Raw genomic sequence first — 24,492 nt, 5'->3', positions numbered from 1 at the left:
TACAAGAGTCAAACGCATGTAATCACTTGTTCTGTAATGTAATCTGATCAGGGCCATGTAATTCTTCATTTTCCAACAGCTCCCTGGAGCAACGGATCTGAGAGCGAGATGAATGTGGCGGAGTCTCTGTCCTTCCTCTCTCTGGCTCTCTGCTTTGCTTTCTCTAAATGTGGCTCCTTCAGTGTGGTTAACCGCTTGGCCGTGTAGCTGCTGGCAGCTGCATCTCCTGCCACAAGACAATATCCGTCCCCCTCTCTTGTCCCTCAATCTATCTATCCATGCTCTACTTCCCTTTCCTCCTCCCTGTCCTCATCTCCCCCAGTCAGCTACCCCTCTTGTTCTTCTTTCTTCTCATCCTCCCTTTCGTCCCTTACTTCTCCTCTCTCCTCCCTCCCTCCCTCCAGTGGCGACACCAACCATCAGGTCCCATCTATCTGTGTGTACGTCAGCAATTAGAGCGTCGTGGCAGCCAAATGCCAGCCATGTCCCCAAGCTACACACACACACTCAAAGGCTATGCCCTGACAAAACAGCGAGAGAACAAGTCACACCATAATTTATAATCTCGCTGCGCTTAAATCTCATTATATTACAGACATATGGATTGGGCAGCATGCACGGCTGGGGAGCCGCTGCTATAAATTCCCCCAATCGTAAATTATTAAAGGAAAGATAGAAATGACCGTCGCCTGTCCAGATTAGCTGTAAATCACACTCAAACATGGTTTGTTTAAGGAATTAAGTCCCACGTGGTGTAAAGAACCTAACAGGGTATTACTTTAGTCACTGGGTGGAAGGGAGGGTCAAGTTTGAGCTGCCTTAAAATATCAAAGGATTATGGGTTCAAGTCATAAAATAGACAAGGCCTTTCTGCGAGGGAACCTTGTCTTTATCTGTGCACACAACCAACCGGCTCACAAAAACTGAAAATGGCTTCACTACAGCACCTTTTTCTTCCACCAGATTGCTGTTTCAGAGAATTTCAGAGAATGCCCGATAGCCAAGCCAGTGAGCAACGTAAACAAAACAGAAACCCACAGCTTGTCACACCCTCTCCACTCTGCTCGCCTCAGTCCAGGCCCTCCAAGCTCCGTTTTGAAAAAGTGGAATTCAATTTAAGGATAAACCGGGCCGAGCAGAGGTGAGAGCAGGCCGTGTGAGGGCAGCCCCAGCCCTCTGCTGTCAGTTCGGCTTTTCATTATCACTCTGTCATTTCAGAGGAGATGTCAGGGGTTTCATAACACAAGGACATGACTCAGTTCAGATGGATGCCAAGAAATCTGCTGTAAAACAGAACGAGCCCTGATGTTAACCTGTGTCTGCTGACACGCTGACAGGGTCAATGAAATATATTCTAACCCTTACCAAATGCATAATTTCATTCCGTTTTTTAAACTCTTGTAAGTTGAATTGTGAAGGAAGTACATCTGTATAAAGAGATGTACTCACTGCCATAGTGGGTTGGTTCATCCTAATGACAAACATTTACTCATTCAACAGGCATTCAGAGTGTAACTGTAAGATTAAAGCAATGCAACTGGAGCAACATTGTTTCTGGTATCTATGAGACGTGACATATAATCCAGGAAGTCCAGTTCGAGTAATAGATCCATGAGTTTGAAGGTCTTTCAAATGCCAAGACACTGCAGTACTGTTAGTTAGACCCTGAGACATAATTTTACAGTTCTAGGATGTTATTATGCTGGCAACTAATGTATATTGTAACACAGTTATTGTGACAGTAGAAATACTTTTGTGGTGTTGCAGTCTGGACAGCTTTTTCACCTTATAACCTTTTTTTGCTTGCTGGTACCCGCTGTGTTGGCACCCCCACTGTGTCGCTGGACTGACCTCATTCAAATGAGTGAGAGGGCTAGAAGTCAGTCTTAACTCTGCTCTAGATAATCCATAGAACATGCTGTTAACAAGAAGTAGCTCCAGTGCAATAACAGTATCCTTAGACACTGATTCTGGAAAGACCTGACTCCAATAAACTTTTGAAATGCTATGAGCACAAACCCAGTCCTCCATTAGTGTACTGGTGTGGAGGCAGACAGAGACCGCTTCTCTAATTTGAATGTATTTCCCCTTAAAATTTCTGCACCTCTTAACACACACTCACTCACTATATGCCTTCCTCTGATATCTGCTTGCTAGTGCCTTTACTTTTGAGTTGGGAGGTAAAGCAGAGGTACAGATGCCTCAGCAGTGCAACAGGTGCTATCAAAGTGCTTCCTAGTCAGTATACAGAGGCAGCATTTAAAAACATCAGAGGGTGGGACTGAGAGTGGCATTAGACTTTGAATGGAGAGGGATCTAATACATGGATGGTCCTCTTCCTCAGTCAGCCCATTGACTCCAAACTGAGCCTATTAGCAAGACAACACACCACTAATGGCACTGCTACTGCTGCTTGTGTGTATGGAGACCACACACACACACACACACACACACACACACACACACACACACACACAAGCCTCTTCACTTTTCCCACGCTATTGTTACCTAAAATATTGAGATATTATAGTGTGGAACCAGGTCAAAGTTAGTTGTTAGTTGCTTTAGATAAACATTAAATGGAAGACATAATTTGGGAAAGAAACTATTCTATTTTTTTCTTTCTCTATGAAAATATTTCATAGTATTGCCAAATTCAGCCCAGTATCCCATTATACTGCAAAAATACACAATTTGTTTGAACTTTGCTTGCCTTATATATTTTAGGTAACTGGATGTAAGACAAATTTATTAATTTCAAAATTACTTCATATTGTCTCCTCAAATTCATTCAACTTCAATGATTTTAAGGCAGACAAACACTAACTTTTAAAGTAAATGCATATTTTCCCGCTAAGTGCCCCATTCATTACAGTAAAATACTATTAAATGGACATTTTAACCCTTGCTCTCTGTGCTATACCACATGTTTTCACCCCACATTGTTTTGTGTTTGTAATATGATGATTTGCTGATAATACAACATGATTTGTTTATGTTAATTTGCTTTAAGAAGTAATTTTAGGTCACATTACCCCACCTTTTTTCACTTTTGTTGCACTTTTTGAGTCAAATCATGAAAACAAAATTGATGCAGCACCTCTCAGTTGTCAGTCACTGACCCAAAGTGAGTTTACAACAGAGGAAAAAGTTATAGCTGTTAGGGGTCAGTTCCATGTGTGACCAGCAGGGGGGTGTAGTGGAGAGGAAGACTCCCTGTCTCTCTCACTCTCCCTCAGTCTGATACACACTCTGTCCTACCCCCAAACACTCACACACATACACACTTTATGCTCAGATTTTATATTATGATTTCCTCCCAAATATCCTAATACTAGTATTAGGGGTAAAACTTTTGTTTGTACCATAAATGAGCTGTGCTTGTTGTTTCCTCATGATTAACTCTGTCAGTTTCTCACAGTGGTGGTTGAATGATTGTGAAAAGAGTGGGAGCATGCAAAGAGCAGTTAGCTGTTTGTCGCTGGTGATGGAGGAGTATTACAGTTATTAATTTACTCCACTGAAATCCAACTTTTAATGGGGAGAATGAAAAGGCCATGGATAAACTGATTTAAAAAAATAAAAATACCAGAAATAATTTCTGTGAAAATTACCCCAAAACGGGCTGCAAATAATGTTTCCTAACTAAACGTTAGGATTTTACATAATTAAATAGCTGATTAGAATTTTGCTCCACTTATCACATCAAACATACTTGGAAGATTTTGTCAGTCACTGTCGGGACTGTCGGTTTAGTGAACTTCCCACTGTCTCACTAACTTAAGTCTCTAGTGCGCGCTTTATAAGAGTGTCTGCTAGTCCACCTCTTTTTGTTAAGAGGTGGACTTCATTGGCTTTATGGCAAGCAGTCTCTCCAACTCAGAGAAAGAGAGGGAGAGAGGGAGAGAGAGAGAGAGGGGAGGGGGATAATTCATTCACTTTGCGCACAAAGCGCAGTGGAAATCACCCAGGGGAACGAACCAGCAGACAGAGGGGAGAGGCAGGAGGGTGGGGGTGTTGAGAAACAGTGTCCACACATGCAAACGGACACTAGAAACCCCCAAACTAAAATTGTCCTCCTGTTTTTTAATTATCTTGTAAACTTGATTTTGTGGAGCAATGAGAAGAAATGCACATTTTGGAGAAGTTGACTTTGTCATGGCAGAAATATTGACACTTTAATCTTGGAAAAGACTGACACAGATGCAGGATTTTAACACTGCTCGGCTCCCTGATCTCTCACTGGAGTGATCCAGGTTGTTTGAAAGCGAGAAAGCGCGCGGTCCTGTTTGGGAGCAGTTTGATGGCCAGAAAGGGAAAACGCGCTCATTGAAATGATTCAGAAGTGATCATTGATAATCAAAAGTGTGTTATTTAGAATCAAGAAAAAGGCAGAGCGCTGCTGTGTCTGTGTGTCTGTCAGTTAGTCATTGAGCGACCCGAGCGCTGCGCGGCAGCACTGCACCTCGGAGGAGCGCTCTGGACCCTGGACACCCCTCCCTCCTCCCCTCCCTCCCCATCCACCCCCACTCTCACCGCTCAGCCTCGCGCAGCCCCAGCTCCAGCCTCACACACGTCGCTGCTGAGCACTGTGGGACCCCCCCCCCCCCCCCCCCCCTCCCCCCCCCTCCCCACACCACCACCCACACCACAACTGCCTGCCACCGTCTCTGCGATCCTGCGCTCCCTCACCGGCTTCACTCCTCTTTCCTCTCACTGATCGTCCCTCTCGGTGTTTCAGCGGAGGGGCTGCACGCGCGATTGCGCTATTGATACCCACTTTACAGTGTGTTTGTGGAAAGTCAGCCTCTCTCTCTCCCCCTCGCTCTCTCTGTCCTCCTCTCTGGCTGCGCTTTGGTAACCTAACAGGGAGGTGTTAACTACTTTTGCTTCCACAAAGCGCCTCCCGTTATCTCCGGTGCTGCTGCGCGAGAGCCAGAAGGGCCACTGCTACTGATATTCCCACTCCGCAGAAAACTTTTCGGTTTGTTGTGAGGATAAAAAAAAACAAACAGCCGGAAACCCGGGAGTCGTCTGCAGAAGAAGCGGATTCTACCACGGCGTGGTGAGTAACAGTGACTGTCTTTTTGTTGTTGTTGTTGGGTTTGAAGCGTATACAGTTTGTGTTTCCACGCCTTTTTCGCGTTCCGCCGCTTCTCGGTGTTTTGAGCGGATTTCGAGTCGTTCAGTAAACTTTCTGTGCCGCTGTCGCTTTGGTCGCTGCGCGCGGTGGCGTTTCCACGCGTAAAATAAATAAATAAATAGAGAAAGTCACGGTACGGTCTGTCTCCGTTTGGACACGGACTTTCACGCGTGTGCGCGTGTGCGTCTATATACGTTTCTGTCTTACTATAGGTGTGTGTGTGTACGCGCGCACGCATATTTAAGGTCCCCAAACAGGAAAGTTGTTTCTTAAAAACATTTAAATTGTTTATTTACGCACAGCATAATCAAGAACATTGCCATCATACATTTATACATTACAAGTCCTGCACGGCCACACACTGCAGCTAATATGTCAACTTTTCACAAATGTAAATATTGATTGTGTCATTGCTTTGGATGAAAGCGAATGATATCCTTTCAGAATTAACGATTAGATTATTTCATTATCCTCAAACTCCACAGTAAGAGAATTAAAAATGCAATCCTCCCAGAGAAACTCTAATCTTTATTTTTTGCTGCAGAGCTCCCGATATCTTTTCCCATAATTACCAGCTAGATCCTCAATAATGCACATTAGTCAGCAGGCCTGCTGTGGTGCAGTTTATTTAAAAGTTCAGTTTTTGTTGTTCACATGATGATATCAGTAGTTACAGCTCACTGTATCATCCTATCGCTGCTTTTTAGTGATGCTTTTCAGCACTGAGGCTCTGCAATGAAGAGGACAAGTAGTTTAAACTGCTGCATATTGGCCCCGTTATTTGGGGGCCAATGGTGAGGCTGATTTAAATAAATCACTTGCACACATAGAAATAAATAAAGGATTCCCGGACCAAAGTCATAATGAGATCTGTAATCTCCATAAACGAATTTGCGTTTCAATCTCGGATTTTTAACTCCTATTTTCATTCAATCAAATGTGATTGTAGAAATTAAAATGAAAAATAAAATTATCAAAACATTGTGAAAAATTACAGTTCGAGAAACTGATGAAAAAAAGATAAAGATGTTTATACTGAAAACCCTCCTCTATGTGAGCGCCTGAATGCAACTCCTCAAATGCGCAACAAATTTTTCTCTCAAAGAGAAACAGACGGCTTCAACTCAAAAAGAAAGGCGACTCGCTGCGTAGCACGCGCGTGCACGTGCACACACACACACACACACTCTCTCTCTCTCTCTCACACACACACACACACACACACACACAGGCCCCCACACGGGTGGAACACACCTGTTCTAGGGAGCCACTATAATTTACATCCTCCCCCTAAATATGCAGCGCCCGGCCAGAGGAAGTCCCGGGGGCCTTCCAGCTTCGTGGCCGAGTACTGTGAGCCAAAATCGGCTTCCCCCAAGCGCGAGGTCCCGCTGCTGCTGCGTCGGTTTTACCGGATACAGCATTCACTTGTCATCTACATTTTTGGGCATTCTACCGTGTCTCATCGGGGGGGAAGGATTACTACTTTTAACAGAACTCGGGTTTATTATATTGTAATTTTTAAATCATTTTTTGACAACTCTCAGGCCTTTATTATAAGAGTTTAGGCTTTTCTTTGTTCCCCATGCTATACTTCATCTCGATGAATAGCATTTTATTATTTTTTTTCTTTTTTTTTTTTTTTTAATGCAATGAGTTAAAGTTGTTATTAAGAGTGGTGGGCGCAGATCACTAAAACCGTGCATGAGATTGACTTATTTTTGTTGTCAGTTGGACTCACAACTTCTGATGTTTTATAGCCGAAGAAATATTTCACTAATTTGCGCTCCCTCCTTTATTTCTCTGCGTGTGTGCCCGCCTTGTTTTAATCACATCCATACCGTTGAGTACAAGGAGCGACCTCACCGAAGCAAACAAGTGAGCAGTCGCGCCCGGATCAACGCGCACAACCGCACAAAGCCGCAACACTCAGAACAGGGAATAATAAAATTACTAGTGTGGGAAAAATGCAGCAGACCTATTAGTAGTAATTTCCAAGTTGAAAAGTCGTCTCACTGCCAGCAAACAAATAGCGCGTAAAAAACACACTTTTGGAGCAGAAGGTGTGCCCTAGGCGGGTCATTGAACTCAGCGCACTGTGAAGATTGAATTATAGTTCCCCAAAAAATCACAAACTCCACATCCAGATCCAGTGAACCCAGCGTGATGGATCCCTTCAAATTGATTTTATTGATTGTCAGATCAACCAGCCCTGACTTGTAACGACCGGCAGAGCCTTTTCATTTCCAGAACTCGCACATTAGGGAGCAATAATTATCTTTTAAAAAGTATAATTGGCCAAAAGAGGAGAGATATTACAGAAACAATATTTTCTACACGTTAAATGACACCCATAGTTTTCTTTTTTTCCGTTTCGGGAAAGTTTTAGTTTTGCAAATTTCTTATTAATGCAATGTATTAATAAAGACAAGTGAGCACCTGTAATTATCCTTGTATGAGACACGTTATTTGAGCGTTAATGCCTATGGCGCACAGCCCATACCAGTGAATGCATTCATTAAATCAATTGTTTTGAGGATTAATTTAATCCATATTGGAGTTTTATTTCATTATTAGTTCATTTTTACCTGCAGGAGGACTTTAACAAATTAAAATATACCTAAAAAAATCTTATGTTTTTTTTTTAAATTTTGTGTTAAGATTAATTAATTAATTACATATATTTACATTAAAGGCAGAAAAAAATATTTAAAGGTAATTTTAATAGGCCGGTGTTTATTATTAATTAAGACAAATTAAACTATTTTTTTCATCTATACATTATTTTATTTTATGACTATTTAAACGTTTTTTTTTTGGTGTTTCTGTCATCCAGGGTGATGCCTGCAGTTTTTGTCTCATTTCATTATTTTCCGCTTCAGTTTTCAGATCAGTGATTTACAGGCCGCCGCTCTTTTCACGTCCAAATTTAAACGAGCTAAGAAAGCCTGATGTTTTTATTAATATGTTTTTTAATGAAGTTTGATTTTCATTGTAAGTTTTTTTTTATGCGCGTTACAGAGACTATGCCTCGGAGCCTTGGGAGTGCACGCATATAAATCACACATGATGCCTATTTGAGCCAAAAATATTATTTAAATTATTTTAAAAAGAAACAACAAAAAAGTGAGACTTTATGAGAAATACTACACGTTTGTTTTATCCCAAAATCTAATGCAAAAGCCTCGAGTTTTAATGTAAAGTCTTTTGTTTTTCTTACTAATTCATTTAGGCCTCTTCTTTCGCTCAGTCCCTCTCTCCACCCTTCCCAGAGGAATACTCTGTAGGCGCAAAGAGGAGAGAAAAAGTGTCGAGGTTGTAGGAAAAGTAGTAAAAGATGATTTATTTGTCAGCGTTTTCGATTTCGATACCCCCCCCCCCCCCCCCCCCCCCCCCCCCCCCCACCCCCCCCCCCCCCCCCCCCCCCCCCCCCCCCCCCCCCCCCCCCCCCCCCCCCCCCCCCCCCCCCCCCCCCCCCCCCCCCCCCCCCCACCCCACCCCCCCCCCCCCCCCCCCCCCCCCCCCCCCCCTGCTGCAGTCAGCTGTTATTGCTCGCCATTGATCTCTCTTGCTCCCCTCCTTTGCGCAGCGAGAAGTGAACGAAAATTAATGTCCATTTCACACCTCTGTGCTGGATCGATGGCCGCAGGGAGAGGAGTTTTATTTTAATTTGGCTCAAAAGAGCGCCACGTCCGAAACAACACACACACTAAAAATCCTCCCACCTGCTTAATTATCAAAAAAAAAAACGAGTTAACTCACTTTTTCGCGACGTAGATAATCATTAAGTGTCTGGTGAGCAGTTTCAAAACCATATACATCAGATGAGTTTTTATTCGATAATTAATATTAGATTTTTTTTAATGTGGGAGTGGACTTCTGCTGCAAGTTTTATTTCCCGCTATTTCTCTGAGGGATTTTTTTTAAGGAGCGGATGTAACTTTTGCTGCATCTCCTTCCATCTGTTCTTCCCTTTTTGTATTATTTTAGTATTTTTTTTCTGATCGCTTGTCGTATAAATTCACACTTATTCAAGACTTCGCATATATCTATTCTCATCCATTTCTCATATTTGGGAATATTAATGCGTCACGACGCGCGCATTAACGCCCCATCTCCCCCTCTTCTCTCTCCCATAACATGACACTGATAGTAAATTAACCATGGATCGCTCAGTCGCGACTAGTTTGATGACCCCCCTCGGTCTATTAAGTCCTATCAATATGCACTAATTCCTCATTCTTTATTAAAAGCAGAACCAAGTCCTTCTCCACTTCTCCCTCCCTCCTCCCGCTTTTCTCCCCATCTCCTCCCCCCTCCTCCACCTGTGTTTTTTTATTATTATTTTTGTTGTGCTAATAAACACTACATACGAGAGCTAATTTGACATGCAGACGGTAATTGAAATAAACGCGTCGCCGGTAAATAACAAGTGTTTGAACACGCAGACACGAGAGCGGGGCCCCCTTGGAGAGAAAACGCGCGGTCTGCATCTTAAAAACTTTGTGTTATTGTTGTCTCGTTATCGCGCTTATAATCACCATAATTAAGTGCGAAGAGCCGGATGCGATCAGTGAATGGATGGATATTGTAGGGGCTGTCTCGCTTATCAAAACAACCAAATGTTTTTTTTTTTTTGGTTTTTTGTTTTTTGCTTTAGTGGAAATTGCACCCTGTCCGCAACGCAGATTGTGTTTTGGGGTGATTCTGATTGATTTGTGTAATATTGCGTGTTTGAACTCGGATCAAAAGTTTTTAGTTTTGCATTTTTCACACACTGTCACTTTCATGTCTAATTTATACGGCTTTATTCTCATTATTTTGTGCACGTTTTTAAGGAAAAGCTAATATGGTTTTTCCTTGCGGATGTTTTATTGTGAGTGAGTGAGATTTCGCCATATTTTATTGTCTGTAGAGGCAGTTTTAAATCATACTAAGCATCCTATTCTTTTGTCATATTTTAGATAATATATAGACATGCAAAAAAAGATGTTTTCTTATATAATAATAAGATGCTTACTTCTAACAAACTGAGCAAAAGAAAAAAAAAAAGAAAAAAGAAAGAATTCTCTCCCTGCAAATATGCACACACACCCAATTATTCCTTTTATTGATGACAGGAAAGGGGAGTAGCTCATGTCCAGTAGTTTTCTATTGGAAGGAAATCACTCCATGCAGGGGATGCAGCTCTGTGTTTAATGGTTTGATTGCATTGGAGAAGGCAGCCACTGGTAATGCCGTTATAGGGGGAAATATCACTTGGAGACGCTATTGGCAACAAGAGAAAGTCAAAGAATTAGCCTAATGGGGAGGAGAGGAGTTGTGTCGGATGTCAGATACTTTCTATTCTCCATATTGCTCCGTGTCTCTTTCCCTCTGTGTCTATCTGCCCCCCCCCCCCACCTTTGCCCCCTCAGCCACATCATATCTCTCTCAGGTTTCCCCCCCTATTTGTCAATTACACCCTGAGCCGGATCACAAGCTCCCTGCTTGGAAAATAAGCTAATATTCACCCCCCCTTTCTCCCTCTCGCACCTCCCCAGAAGACACTGTCGGTGCATTTGCGTCCATCGATTGTAGACAGGCAGTATTTGTGTAGCCCTACTTATCATTTTTCTGTGTGCAGCCAGCCGGGCATCCAGGCAGGAGACTGATACAGGCAGACCAACCCATGCATAAATACACACACATACTTTTAGGAACACACACTTTTATGCATCTGCATGTCCACACACAAGCCGTTTGATATTCACATTGAATGCTTGGCTGCTTTTTGATAAGTTCACATAAAGATTTGTTGGTTGAGCATCCCCTTCAGCTTTACATCTGTTGCTCTGACCTTTAGCCTCCAAGCAAAGCAGAACTGATCATTCCCCAGTGTGCATGAAAGATGTTTCCTATTGTTCTTATTATCATTATTAACTCTGCATTGGAGGATTATTACTGCAGAAAACAGTGTACCTGGCAACACTTTTTCCTTGTTAAACTTGAGCTAATTGGCTTGCACTTGCATGCAGCCTGTCGTACAAACCGGCCAGCCAGCCAGCCGCCTGTCTGCCTGCCAGCCAGCTAGATTAGTGGCTGCTGTTGTACACGCTGGCGCAGCACAGCAATAAAGAGTCATAGCAGGGGCGACTGGTGCCACACTCAGTCACACTCCTGCAGGACAGATAGCGAGCTCCGTCACCTGTTGGTCAGCAGAGAGACACCACTGTCATCTGTCAGGCTTGTGAGGTTTTTGTGAGTGCGTGCAAAATTGTTGCGGCTTCAACAGAAATGGATAAATATGAGGCAGATTGTCAGCTTTCTTTCTCTTTTTTGGCTTCTGTTAAGATTAGAGGTGCATGAAAATGTTTTACTTGAAGTGGAAAAGGGATGGTTTTTGTGTTATTTCGTCTCCCATAATTTCAAACTGCTTTTTGTGATTATTAATTGCTCTATTTTGGGCTCTGTTATCTGACAAACTGCTCAAAATGCTTTCAAATGACAAAAAAGTACAATTCTGTCCACAGGCCGATACTGATGCACCTGACAGCAGTCAAATACATCACAGGAGGTCTATTTAACATCATTTCAGGGAAATATAAAAAAGGGGGAAAAAAAGGTGCTGGTATTTGGTTTACCAGTGATCCAAAAATACACTTTAGGGATGGTAATCTATGAGCAATGGAACGGTGTGCTTTTCCCATTTAGCCTTGTCTGTACCAGGAATTAGCTGGCCCCGCTGAACTGGGCCTCACTGGTGCTGCCATGAATAGAAATCCCTGCCACAGGTCAGGGCCCACTTCCAGAATGATTTTTTGTCTGCCGGCCATGACTCTGTCTCTGGAATCACAAAGGATTATTTGAGAAGTAAATCCTCTTGCTTTTTTTTTTGTTCAGGAGTATTGCATGAATGTCACAGACAGAGTCTGGGAATAAAAAGATTTCCTTCTTATTTTTTTATGCATTCAAAAAACATGCATGAAGTATGTTGAGTATATATTTATTGTTATTTGACTGCTGCACAAAGCTTGCGTGTTCACTTGTACAAGCTTGTCCAATCCTTATTGATTTTGTCGCTGAATATTGCCCAAGTGCCATTATCCACCTCAGGATGATGTGTGTGTCTATCAAATCTTACTGAAATTTTTTTTTTTCACTGCGGGTGCATATATCGCCCATTCACTGCAGCAGCTGTTGACTGATGTGAATAACCTGGTTACAGATTTCATATCAGAGTGAGGAGAGACAGACAGAGAGAAAAGAAACATGAGATTGGATATGTGAAGACATTTGGGAACAAAATTTTGTTCAGTTTTACAGCTGAAAGAAAAGCGTGGGGTGAATAATATGGGGGGGGGGGGGGTAAATGGGCGTGATTCTTATTCACAAGGACATTTGAGCTTTGCCTCATGGCCAGACATGAATGAGTAGATTTCAATAGTATCGACTGTTGCTTCGGACATCAGCAAACACACATGCGGATACACGCACACACACCTCTATCTGACGCATAAGCACAAACACAGCGGTATGTCTGGAATACAGAGTGGACCTGTGTGCACAGACAGGCAGTTTACTTTCCCTGTTTCACTATGTGTGTGTCATGACGGCAGATATTTAATATGTGACAGCAGCGCTTTAAATAGCAGTGCTCTCTTTGTCTTTCAGCTGGTGAGATGAGTCTTCACAAAGGTCGGGTTAATTCTGAAAATATAGGTTTTGGGTTTTTTTTTGCCATTTTAAAGACGAAACCCATCCACAAAAACAATACAAGCCTTTTGGTCATATACTTTGTGTGTGTATTTTTATTTCTTTAAAGCAAGGTCTTAAGTTTTTGGCGGTGTTATGTTATGGCATGCATGTGAGCTGCATTGACATGCATGTGAATTGTGATCATGAGCGAAAGGTCTCATAGAATTATCAAAAAAAAAATCACCATTTTATGCAAGGCCTTATTTCATGAAAAGAGATTGTATTGACTTTTTGTTACGATTGGTGGTGTTACATCTATGAAACTGTATTTTTACAATAACTTTTTTTTTTTTCCAATGATGTTTATTGTTTCTACCTCAAGATTCGGCACCTATATTAGTATAGTTTGTGCTGTTGATAGTCCAAGAGTTATTTTGTTATGAATGTTTATGTTTGATTTTCTTGGTGGTACAGTCCTGTAATTACCAAGATGTGGGGCAGGGTGAAGAACAGCAAAGGAGAAGTATAGAGTGTGAGCATGGCAGAGGCAGAGGGCAGACTTTAGAGGTTGTACATTTTAACTGGACACGAACATTTTGTTCTCTGCAGAGTATTTTTTCTTACTGCCGCGTATGAAATACCAAATTCAAGTATGGAAGCATGCATTTACATGGTTTTTCATGCACTTAGGTCAATTAAGTTCTATTGTGCATCAAGTTATTATATGCTGTGTTTTAAGTGTTTTATTCTTTAAAGTCTCTAAATTGTCTTTACCTGATCTGGTATGTGTGAGTGGTTGTGTGTGTTAAGCAGAGAGCATGTAAGAGTGGCATAAAATGTATAAAATGTAAGAGTGGCACTTTCATGTCAACAATCTCTAAATATAACTCTGGACGGGGAAGTGTGCGTGCGCGCGCGCACACACACACACACAGACAGACATTTAGACAGGCCTGCGGTTTTGACTGCTTTCTCTATGTCTCCATTAGAAAAAAGAGAAAAAATCAACCTTAGCTGCTTTACTTCCCGACAGTCTCAGCAGTAACACAAATACACCGACATGCACGCACACACACACCAGTCACAGTCGACAAGACATTTTTATAACAAAAATTGGATTCCTCTTCGTTCCTCTCCAAAACTCAGCAGACACACTGGAAAACTCGATCTGACAAGTTTCAGCGGCGTGTTGGAACAGCAAAAGCGTTGGTTACACACTCAAAGCAGCCATGCAAGAAAAATATTTATTTCCGACCAGTCAACAAAAAGGAAGTCTTCGATAAGATGGGGGGCTCTTTGTCACCAGTGTAGTTATTTGGATTCCATTTTCCTTTTCACTCTTCTGATCCTAACACTCACAGCCGCTCATGTTTCTGTCCTCTAAAAAAAGACTCCACTGGAACATGTAGAATTCTGATGAAACATTTTATTCTTCTGGACATAAACCTTTTTTGGAAACCATCGACATTCTTAAAGTGTTACTTTGTGTTTGAATGCCATCTAAACTTTTGTCTCGAGCTCCCCAACAACTAAATAACATCCCATCATCATTCTTAAAGAACAATGATAATGTTTATTACCACATTTACAAGTTATTTCACATGGAATCCATGACTTCCCCTGCAGCCCCCCTCTCAGCAGCTCATATTTCCCGAGTGAAATTCCCCCTCAGAATGATGTTAAAGCACATTGTTGTTGACACTGCAATTTTGTAGACTGGCATGACATTGTCACTTAAAGTGAAGATTTGACGTGAAAAGCCCTCTTCGCTGTTTGTATTTAATATCACACCGACAGCTGTATCATTCTTGCACACTGTAATCAAATTATGACAGCGTGGTAAATGTTCCCCTGTGACATTTTCTATTATAAAATGCATATATACCCGGTGTCAGACAATGTGTGGGTGCCATCCCTCAGTGGCAAATGGGATTGTAAGTGGCAACCAACTGACATTATGCGTGTGAGCGTTAGATGTAATTGCACTTGGATATTGATGATATGCATAGGTGCGTGGCATCTGGAATTATGATTGTTGTTTTAGAGAGAGAGTGGGAAACATCGCTGACTTTTAGAAGCTTTATGACACTTCTATCAGTGTGGTATTACAAGTGTAGTTGGAATTTATTGTAAATTACACACCAGAATAATATTTTTCATATGTGGAGGCATCCACACCAAGCAAACACAGAAGGTAAATGTGTGGAGACAGTCGAAGGGCTCTTTGGTATCAGTTTCTAGAGGCCTCTGTGTGTGTGTGTGTGTGTGTGTGTGTGTGTGCGTGTGCGTGTGCGTGTGCGTGTGCGTGTGCGTGTGTGCGTGCGTATATGTGCGTGCGTGTGTGTCACATATGTGCACACAAGAGCAGGAGGCCAGAAGGCAGCCAGCTTGTGTCAGTCACCCAGGGAGATGAGATTTGTACCCTTTGCTCTGATATCACACCCTCTCCTCTCCTTTCCTTATTTCCTCCCCTTATTTCCTCTCCTCCCATCCTTCCTGTATTTTTTCTTCTCCTGTTTTGTTTCTTCTCATCTCATGTCATGTAATGTTTCCTCTCATCTCATTTCATCTCTTCTTTTGTTTCTTCTCATCTTTTGCGGCCTCTGTAGTTCCATCTCATCTCATCTCATCTCTTAATATTTTCTTGTCTCCTTTCCTTTCCTTTCCCCTCCCATTCCCTCCTCTCCTCTTGTTCCCTTTTCTCTCCTCTCCCCTCTTTCTTTACTTTCCATTTCTTATTTCTGTCCCCTCCTCTTGTGTCCTCACTTCTCCTCTTGTCTCCTCTCTTCTCCCCTCCTAGTTTCCTAGCCTCTCCTCTCCTCTTCTTTCCCGTTCTGGCCTGTAAGGGAATATCTAGTGTCCTCTTATTGGATTGGCTGCTTCACGTTGGCCCTTCACTCGCTGCCCCCTCGGCCTGCTGGGTAATGATAATAAAATTGAAATATCCCGGTACTTATCAGTGTATTACCTCGCTATCAACACCTCAGACACACTCCTACTTTAGAGGTTATACAGGAGAAAGCGTGATCTGATATACAGCGCGAACAGAGAGAGGACGCCGGCCGAGAAAGTGAGAAAGACAGAGAGAGGGAGAGGAGGAGAGGGAGGAAGCTGACAGACGGAGAAAGGGATGGCGAGAAAGAAAGACAAGAGTTTTTGTCATGGCTACACTTTCAAGGTGCTATTTCCAGGATGGATTGCGGTAGGTAGGGAGGAGAGGGTGAAAAGAGGAGGTGGTGGAGGAAGAAGAGAGGCGTGTAATGTGACTCTGTGGCATCTGTCCAGACCAGAAAGGCGTGTTAGCGTAAGCCGTTCTCAACACTCCACAGTAGTCTACTGTACATTTGCGGTAATGTAAAACATCTCACATCTCCTCATCCCTCTCCGTCTCTGGGCCCTCTCCTCTCTCTTGGCAGTTGGTGGTGTGTGTGTGTCTTTGTGTGTGTGTGTGGGAGTTATGGGGGAGCGTGCCAAAGCCGAGATCAGGTTTGGAAATTGATTTGAATGAGTGTTGTGGACAGCTGATAGCTATAAAAGATTTTCTCCTTTCATTTCCCAGGGAGTTTCTCCTTTGATGTTGGCTGGTAGTCAACGCAGCTTTGAAGCTCGTCTAGAGTGGGCCGGGACGCTACTTGATACTGTGCGAGTTTGTGTTTGTTGTGTGTTTATGAATGTGTGCACATGACTTAGCATTTGACCTTTTCAAGTCACATTGGTGTTGGATTTTTTGATGGCAGTGGTGACTTTTATGACAGTATAACCAACTTTTTTTTGTTATCACGATACAAAACGGCATTTAATTTTATCTGATTTAATAAAATGAGGTAAAATTACCCATGATAACCTATTTACATGTAAGCTGATCTGACTTTTTTTTAAAATCCAGAACGCTGCACCAAATCCCACAATCACTTATGTACGACAAGCACATCTTCACCTACTCTAAATCTTTAACATATTGGGCGCCAGCCACCTTCAAATTGCCCTTTGGGGATAAAAATCTATGAAATGTTATTTTGTCGTTTCATCGTCTGCCTCTCTGCGTTCCTTTCGACCAGCCAATCGCACGCTCCAATCTAATCCCCGGGAGGGAAGATTCTAGTCTGTTGCCACGGATGCCGGAGGGGGTCGTGAGGTCAAGTACGGCTAATTTATTCACTCAGTCAGATTTCCTCTGGCTCGTGGATGGCAGATGGAGAGGTCTGATATGATATCACCCATCAGAATCACCCAAGGGAGAAGAGAGCGGGGGGAGACCGGGAAAGGAGGGATGAGAGGAGAAGAGATTGACAGGAGAGATGTGAAAAGAAAGAGAGATAGTAAAAATTGGGGAATTAAAAGTGGTTAGATAGAGAGATAGAAGAGAGGGTAGCATAGCCTGCAAGAGTGTGGAGTGTGTTCGCCCCACCGAGTCGGGTGTCAAGCTGAACATTGAGCCACATAGCCTCTTATCAGATGTGTGCGTGTGTGTGTGTTAGTGTGTGTGTGTGTGAGAGAGAGAGTGAGAGAGAGAGAAAGAGAAATGTGTGTACGTGCGTGTGTGTCCTTATCTTAAGACAAGTGGTTCTGGTCCAATAAGATCCTGGGAGATGGTAGGACTAAGCGGCTTAGACCGAGATCTGAGATGGCGGAGGGAGGGAGGAGAGATAGTGCTAGGGAGATGAGAGGAGGAGATGAGGATGGAGAGAAGAGGAAGAGGAGGAGGAGGAGATGGACAGATTAGGAGGATGGAGGACAAGGGGGGGACATTTGGAAAGAGATGAGACGTGGAGGGCTGTAGAGATCGGAATGGAAAGATGTGATGTGGAAACAGTTTGGAGAAGTTTTTTAAAGAGCAGGAGGAAGGGGGGGGGGCAAGTTTGGGGTTTGAAATAGTTCTTGGCTTTTTGTCAAAGGGCAGGGATTTACAGGATTTGATCAACAGTGTCAACTTGAGGACACTTTTTCCCAAGAGGTTTCTGAATTTGTGACTTCAACAACAGTGTCCGCTTAAGAACACTCTGTCCCCCAAAGGTTTTGACTTTAAGTCCTGGCTTCCAGACGCTCCTTTATTAAGAATTTTCCACTCAGCTCCCAGCCTTTCCACTACATACAGATTGAGGTCAAGACATTGATCTTTGTCCGCTGAAAAAGCAGCCTGCCTCTTGTCTGTGAAAGTACCTATCATTAAGAAAAGACAAGGAGGTCTAAGATAAATGTGCAAAGGTGTGCAGAGGGATTAGAATTTTTATGATGGATGTTAAAAGAATTAAATTTAAGCACTTTTGTCGGCACAGATGAGATCTTTTCAGGGCTGCCTCAAGGAATCTGTATAAGGAAAATCTGTCAAAGGGCGGAACTCTTCCAATCACAAATCCTCCAAAATACAAAGATGTGTAAGGTGTGATTATCTTTACCCATCACATTTTGGTTGCTAGGTGAGAGGTCATTTGAGAGGTCACATTGTATAGTTCAGTTAAATGAGTAGAACAGGTGAGGCTGTTCTTGTGACTTGCATCAGGACAACTTGTATAGTCTAACATAAACACCTTTTTCCAAGAAAATTTTCTCAGCTTTACAAGTACTTTTCTTGAAATTAATGGTTGGTTTTTCTGTCTCCTTAGTTTGGTGACCACATGAAGATGAGGAACCAGCTTTGACGACCCACGGATGTCCACCCCCCACTCGACCATTCGGCTTCGGCAACACATCCAACAAACTCTCCAAGAGGGAGGCTTTTACTGCTCATTACTGAGGAGGAAAGACTTCATCTTATTCATTTATTGTATTTATCATCAGGACTGAAGCTGTTCAAACTGTGGACTGAACATACCCAGTGGCACTTACTTAGCACGGAATGATCTGGACTGAACTGAGCTTAAGTGAATTTGGGTGGAGACAGACTAACTCATGTTAGCTCTACTGAAGAGAAATGAACTGATTTCAGGTTAACCTAAAGTGACATTGGCTGACACTTTTTAAAAAAATTTCTTCAAGAATAGTCTTTCACACAAACTTCTTTTTTCGGAGCCCCTTTCTTCAAAAAGCCAAACCCCTCTAGTCTCCAACCCAGATTCCGTCATCTCCTCAGACCCTTTCTAAGGGTCTTGGACAGTGTCTCAAATTTTACTGAGGGGGAATCATCTCCTCCTCCCCCTAAAATCCTTACGACCTCTTCCTTCCATCCAGACATGGATCTCCACAGGGCAGCCTTCAAGATGGAGAGCTCCTCCTACCTGCCCAATCCCCTGGCCTCCCCAGCCCTCATGGTCCTGGCCTCCACTGCTGAAGCTTCTCGCGATGCCTCAATTCCATGCCAGCAGCCACGTCCTTTTGGCGTCCCTGTTTCTGTTGAGAAAGACGTCCATTTGCCATTCAACAATGGCTCTTACACTTTTGCATCAATGTACCATCGCCAAGGCGCAGTCCCACCAGGATTCCCCAACAGGGACTTCCCTCCGTCCCTCCTCCACCTCCATCATCAGTTTGCCCCACCTAACCTGGACTGCTCGCCAATCAGCATGCTGAATCATAGCGGCGTCGGCGCCTTCAGGCCTTTCGCCTCACCTCCGGAAGATCGGGACGGAGCACCAGGTGGGTATCAGTCTGCCTTCACCCCAGCCAAGCGCCTCAAAGGCTGCCTGGATGCAGATGCTTCACCCCACCTGAGGTACTCTGATGCTGAGGGGAAAGAGTATGACTTTGGCGGCGCCCAGATCCCTCCCGGAGGTTCTCCCAGCAGCGCCTTGAAAGCGGTGGAGGACAGTGGGAAAAAGATCTTCGCTGTGTCGGGCCTCCTGTCTGATCGAGAGACTTCGTCCAGCCCTGAGGACCGCATTGAACGCTGTGAGTAAATTTTCATACATTTTCTATGTTGTAGTGAAAAAAAAAAAAAACTAGAACCATGTTGAATTTTGCATACAGATGGGTGACGAATGATATCAAAAACATAAACATAACAACGGGGCACAAGAGGTCACTCAGTGAGTTGATGGGCATGACGATGTTGTGAATCATACACTATGGTCTTTTCAGTCAACCCAATTGGGAGATTTTGGAGTAATGTGTCAAACAGTGATTTCCACCACCTTTATCAAAACACAGAATGAGATAATATGTTTGGACAAATGCTATCCATCCCTCCAGTAGGCGAATTTGCAAGTCCTAGGATGGCGAAGGAAATGTCTGCCTTACATCTTACTCTTACCCTAACAAATCCCAACTCTTCTTGCCTAAACCTAATCAACCTAGCCAACAACGGTAATGTGTATCAGCCAAACATCCGGAGAGTAGTGTGGGTCATATATTCCTTATCCTAGAATTTGCAAATTTGCCTCCAGTAGAGGTCAGAGACTTGAAAAGTCTGTTAGGGGCATTGAAGCTTTTCTCCAGGCTCTTTCACACATACATGTTTGCCACCCATCTGTATAGAATAATAGCTCATAAGTTGAATGAAGTCAAGCTATCAGAACTTATTGCATAATTTTGTTCTGAAAATCTCTTCCAACACAAACACAAATCCTCTCCAATATGCTCTTGTAAAAATACAAAATATCTTGTGCGATATTGTGGTTAAATGAACAATTTTCCATTCTTCATATTTTTATATTTTTTTACAAATAATTGCACTCATGTACTGTATGTTCTCTGGTACATATTAGACATAATCCTAAAGGCAAAATGTGTTCATGATTTTCACAATGTCCCACTTCCAATATCCATCCCGCACTTGATCAAAACTGTTAGAACAACTTAAACCACCATATTCTGTGACTATTCTTCAGACAATTGTAATAATTAAAACTGTGAAGACGACATGCCAAAACCTAAACAGCAAGACACATAAACGCACGCACACAGCCAAATCTAATTCTGACTCTGAAATTAAAACCAAAGTACAACTTGCTGTAATTTCTAAAAGAATGCAAATTTTCACACTCCAGCATCACACACGCCAATAAACAATCCCATCTATGTTCTGTTGTCATCATCTCTCCTGGCTCTCCCTATGCTTGTTTCACAAGCCCACAAGCTCCACTGGTCACATTAGCATTCACCAGTGGAAGGATGCCATTTGGCCCTCACGCACTGGGAATCTGATTAGTGTTTGTGTGTGTGTGCGTTTGTGTGTGAGTGACTGGTTCAGAGACCGGCCATGCTCTTTGCCATCAGCATTCATCATAGCTCCACGCTGGCAGCCATGTTGCCAAAAGATTTACCCACATACCCAAAACCTTGGCAGGCAGTGTGCGTGCGTGCGTGCATGTGTGTGTGTGTGTGTGTGTGTGTGTGTGTGTGTGTGTGCGTGCGTGCGTGCACGTGCGAAATAAATCGGAGATGGCAGGGGGGTTGTACGAGCTCCAGTCACAAACACACAAACACTCTTCCAGACACACAAACAGCTCTCAGCGTGAGCACCGACATCTCCTACACATGTCAACAAGCTGCATCGGATCTCAGTGACAAATTAGGAGACAGACGGACAGAGACGTGCCTATAGTGTATAATTTAACTCATAGAGAAAGTCTGTGCAATTCTTCGTCAATCTGTCTCTTATTACTTTATTTGTTTTCATCTCTCCTGTTTTTGGTTTTCCCTCTGTATTACTTTTTTCATTCCTCCTCCACCTCAAGTGGAGAAGGAGAGCCTTTGTGTGTCTGTGTGTGTGTGTGTTTGAGGGATGCATCCTTGATGGAACACATGAGAGACAGAGGCGACGACCTGAGACTGATCCGATAAAAAGACCACCGCAGGAGAGACAGAGAGGGTGAGAAAGAGAGGGATGAAGGAAGGAATGGAGAGAAGCAAATTGGGAAAATGACACCCGGTGGCTGGTTGGGGGGGGAATTAGAAGGAGGAGAAAGATATCAAAGAGCACATAAAGTGAGAGAGGAAAACAGATAAGAACAAAGAGAGGAGAGAAAGAAAGAAATGACAACTCAGCTATGGAATTGGATCCTATCATCGTCTCATTAGACTGCTGATAAAACCTTTTTCACATGCATTTGAAACACACATTTTCCGTTAGTGGCAGATTTGTGCAAAAGCTCTTCCAGTATTGGCAATGTGCCTTGCTCAAGACAACAGTGGCTGTTCCATGTTATCACTGCAGATTTGTGAGCACTAAGACTGTGGCCAGAAATAGAATAGGAGATGGGTACAGGGCTCCTGTGCCGTCTTTTGGAACGGCTGAATCTGTATCTAATCAGGTTAAATCTTGGCACAAGTAGCCTCCACCTCTACCATAGGCTTCTAATGCAATTGGATGTGCAGAGGCACTGCTTACAGCAAAGAATTATGGGTTCTCCTTCACTGGTTTTGGCTATCCAGTGGAGGCGTAAAAGAACAAACAACACTTTGGTACAATCCCATGAGAACAGCGCTCTCGCAGCTTCACACACACATTAGCTAACTAGCAGCCTTCGTGCCGCTTCACACATGTACCTCTCACAAATCTCACAGTGAGAAGAGGTTTATAATGCTTGGCATCATACACTGTCATATAGATATTCCCTATATTATTATCAGGAGTTTGAGATTGTATATGATGGCAAACAGATAAATAAAACTACTACACTGAGTTTTATAGGTTTCCAAAACTTAAATTCTCAGTATCATGACTATATCTTAAGGTTGTTATATGTAGTATGTAGTATGTAGTACGTAGTTAGTGCAGGCATGACATTGTAGATTTAAGTCTGCCTTACGGACTTTGAATCCATTTGTGCCAGTTAATCGTTATCTTAATTGTGCTGGTATTATTTTATATTTTATACATGTCATGTTTTGCTTATTAGTTGCTTTGCCTATCGATACAATACAACTGTTACAATTCCTTTAAGTCATCTCCAATCATTTCTGGAGTTTTGACAAAATAAGTTAACTCAAGGTCCCTGTTCTAGAGGTTTCAAACATGTTATGGTCTTCATCAGGGAATGGAGCTCACTCAGTCATCATAGAAATAGCGTAGGTGTCCTTGGGCTACTTCTGGAGCAGTTTTGACTGACAATAACCACAACCTTTCCTGAGCTTAAAAAAACAACAAAAATACCTTTTATTTAAACAAGTAGTCTAACTGAAATCAAAATCGAAATCAAATCAAAATTTCAAGAGACACCTGTGTGCATAAATAATCATACACATAGACATATAAACATTCTTTCCCCAAGAAAGAGAAATTGGGGTTCCAAAAAATACAAAGCAAAGGGAAAGAAAGCACACTGACTTTGTGAAAAAGGTATGTGAGAGAGACAGGAATCAAGAGAGGAGGGGCGGGGGGGCCACAGAGACTGCTTATGCTGAGGTCCCAAAATGGCCTTAAAGAAAGTCTATCCAAAATTCTGGGCATATATGTTGCTGTATACGACTGTTAATGTTGAGCTGGCTGAGCTGGCTGCTTGCAGCAAACACTGCAAACTAGGGATTGACCAATATTAGTTTTTCAGGGCCGATACCGATTATAAGTAGTTAATGAAACCGATACCTGCTATTTGGACCCAATATAGATTTACAATAAAAATGAAAATCTTTCTGTCAACATTTAGAATTTGGAATATAACAAACTCCAACACAAAACTTTGTTTAAATGCCTTGAGAAGTTCCCAGGAACTTTGTTTGTATAAAGTTAAGTGAAAATTTAGATCCTCCTCCCATGATGACACTTTCTTTGCACTTTTTAATTAATTCATCTTATCAGCGATCATTAAAATAAAACACTGATAATAATCGGCAAAATGCTAAATATTGACCCAAATAATTGGCCAGGCCGATAAACAGGGTTAAACAATAGCAACAGTGCTGACAGATTGTGCTAACCAGGGGGGAACCAGAGCACATGTGGCCTGACGGACTTACCACAACAACATTACAACACATACAGAGGTAGCAGGACCTCATTTTCTGCTCACTCCATTACTCCGCTGTGTCTTTACAAAGCAAATAGTGGTTTGCTGCTATATTAATGCTTTGAATGTTGCATAAAGAATCGTTAACGTGTGTCCTGAAATTCCATGTCATGCATTATAATACTCAAAATTGGATTTGACTGACCATATTTTAAGCGTCATGCAGATTCTCAAAACCACTATTTTCTCACCTGTCCTGCATTCATCCATTAAATCTTGGGTGTGTTTGAGTTCTATCCGATTACAATCCAATCATCTGTCATGCTAGTTAATCCCAGGTGTGAAGGTGATCCTCTCTTCTTTGCTTCACACTAAAACAAAAAATGATATTAACACAATACGAAAAAAACCCTACAGCGATAACTTCCCTGCATGCAATTCTGTCAAGCCTGCCGCATGCCACTCCAAGCAACAGTGGCCTACTCTGTGCTAAGCCCTCCCAAATCCCCCCACTGCGCCGGCAGGCACGTTGGCTGTTAACTAAACCCGCTAACCTGTCAGCCACTAAACCTGCACATAAAGGCCCCATCATGCCTTAAGAGGACTATGCATGTCATATTATTGTAAAAGCTATTAGCATTTACTGTATTCCCATTGTGAGCTTTAAGCACAGGGATGGAGGAGGAGGGTTTTTGTGCATATACAGTACAAGAGAGAAAGGAATTATGGGATGTGTGATTGGAATTAATGGGAATGTTGACAAATGACACAAGCCCCCCCCTCACAGTGCACTTGTTTGTTTGTGGAGGGGATTTGATGTTTTTGCACGACGTGTCAATGTGAAGCTTT

The 24,492-nt window shown here is 42.7% G+C and overlaps 1 protein-coding gene across 1 annotated transcript in view; it reads left to right on the top strand.

Moving 5' to 3' along the window:
* Nucleotides 1–4,891: 4,891 nt before the first annotated feature.
* Nucleotides 4,892–24,492, top strand: part of rnf220a (ring finger protein 220a) — a 209,076-nt gene continuing 189,475 nt past the window's right edge. Inside the window, exons 1-2 of the mRNA XM_042497332.1 lie at nucleotides 4,892–5,065; nucleotides 18,424–19,645. Of these exons, the coding sequence (XP_042353266.1) occupies nucleotides 18,991–19,645 (655 nt within the window). The 5' untranslated portion in view covers nucleotides 4,892–5,065; nucleotides 18,424–18,990. The remainder of the gene's footprint in view (nucleotides 5,066–18,423; nucleotides 19,646–24,492) is intronic.

The sequence above is a fragment of the Plectropomus leopardus genome, chromosome 12 (genome assembly GCF_008729295.1).
Source record: "Plectropomus leopardus isolate mb chromosome 12, YSFRI_Pleo_2.0, whole genome shotgun sequence".
NCBI classification, from domain to species: domain Eukaryota; kingdom Metazoa; phylum Chordata; class Actinopteri; order Perciformes; family Serranidae; genus Plectropomus; species Plectropomus leopardus.
This window is presented reverse-complemented; position numbering and strand designations above follow the sequence as displayed.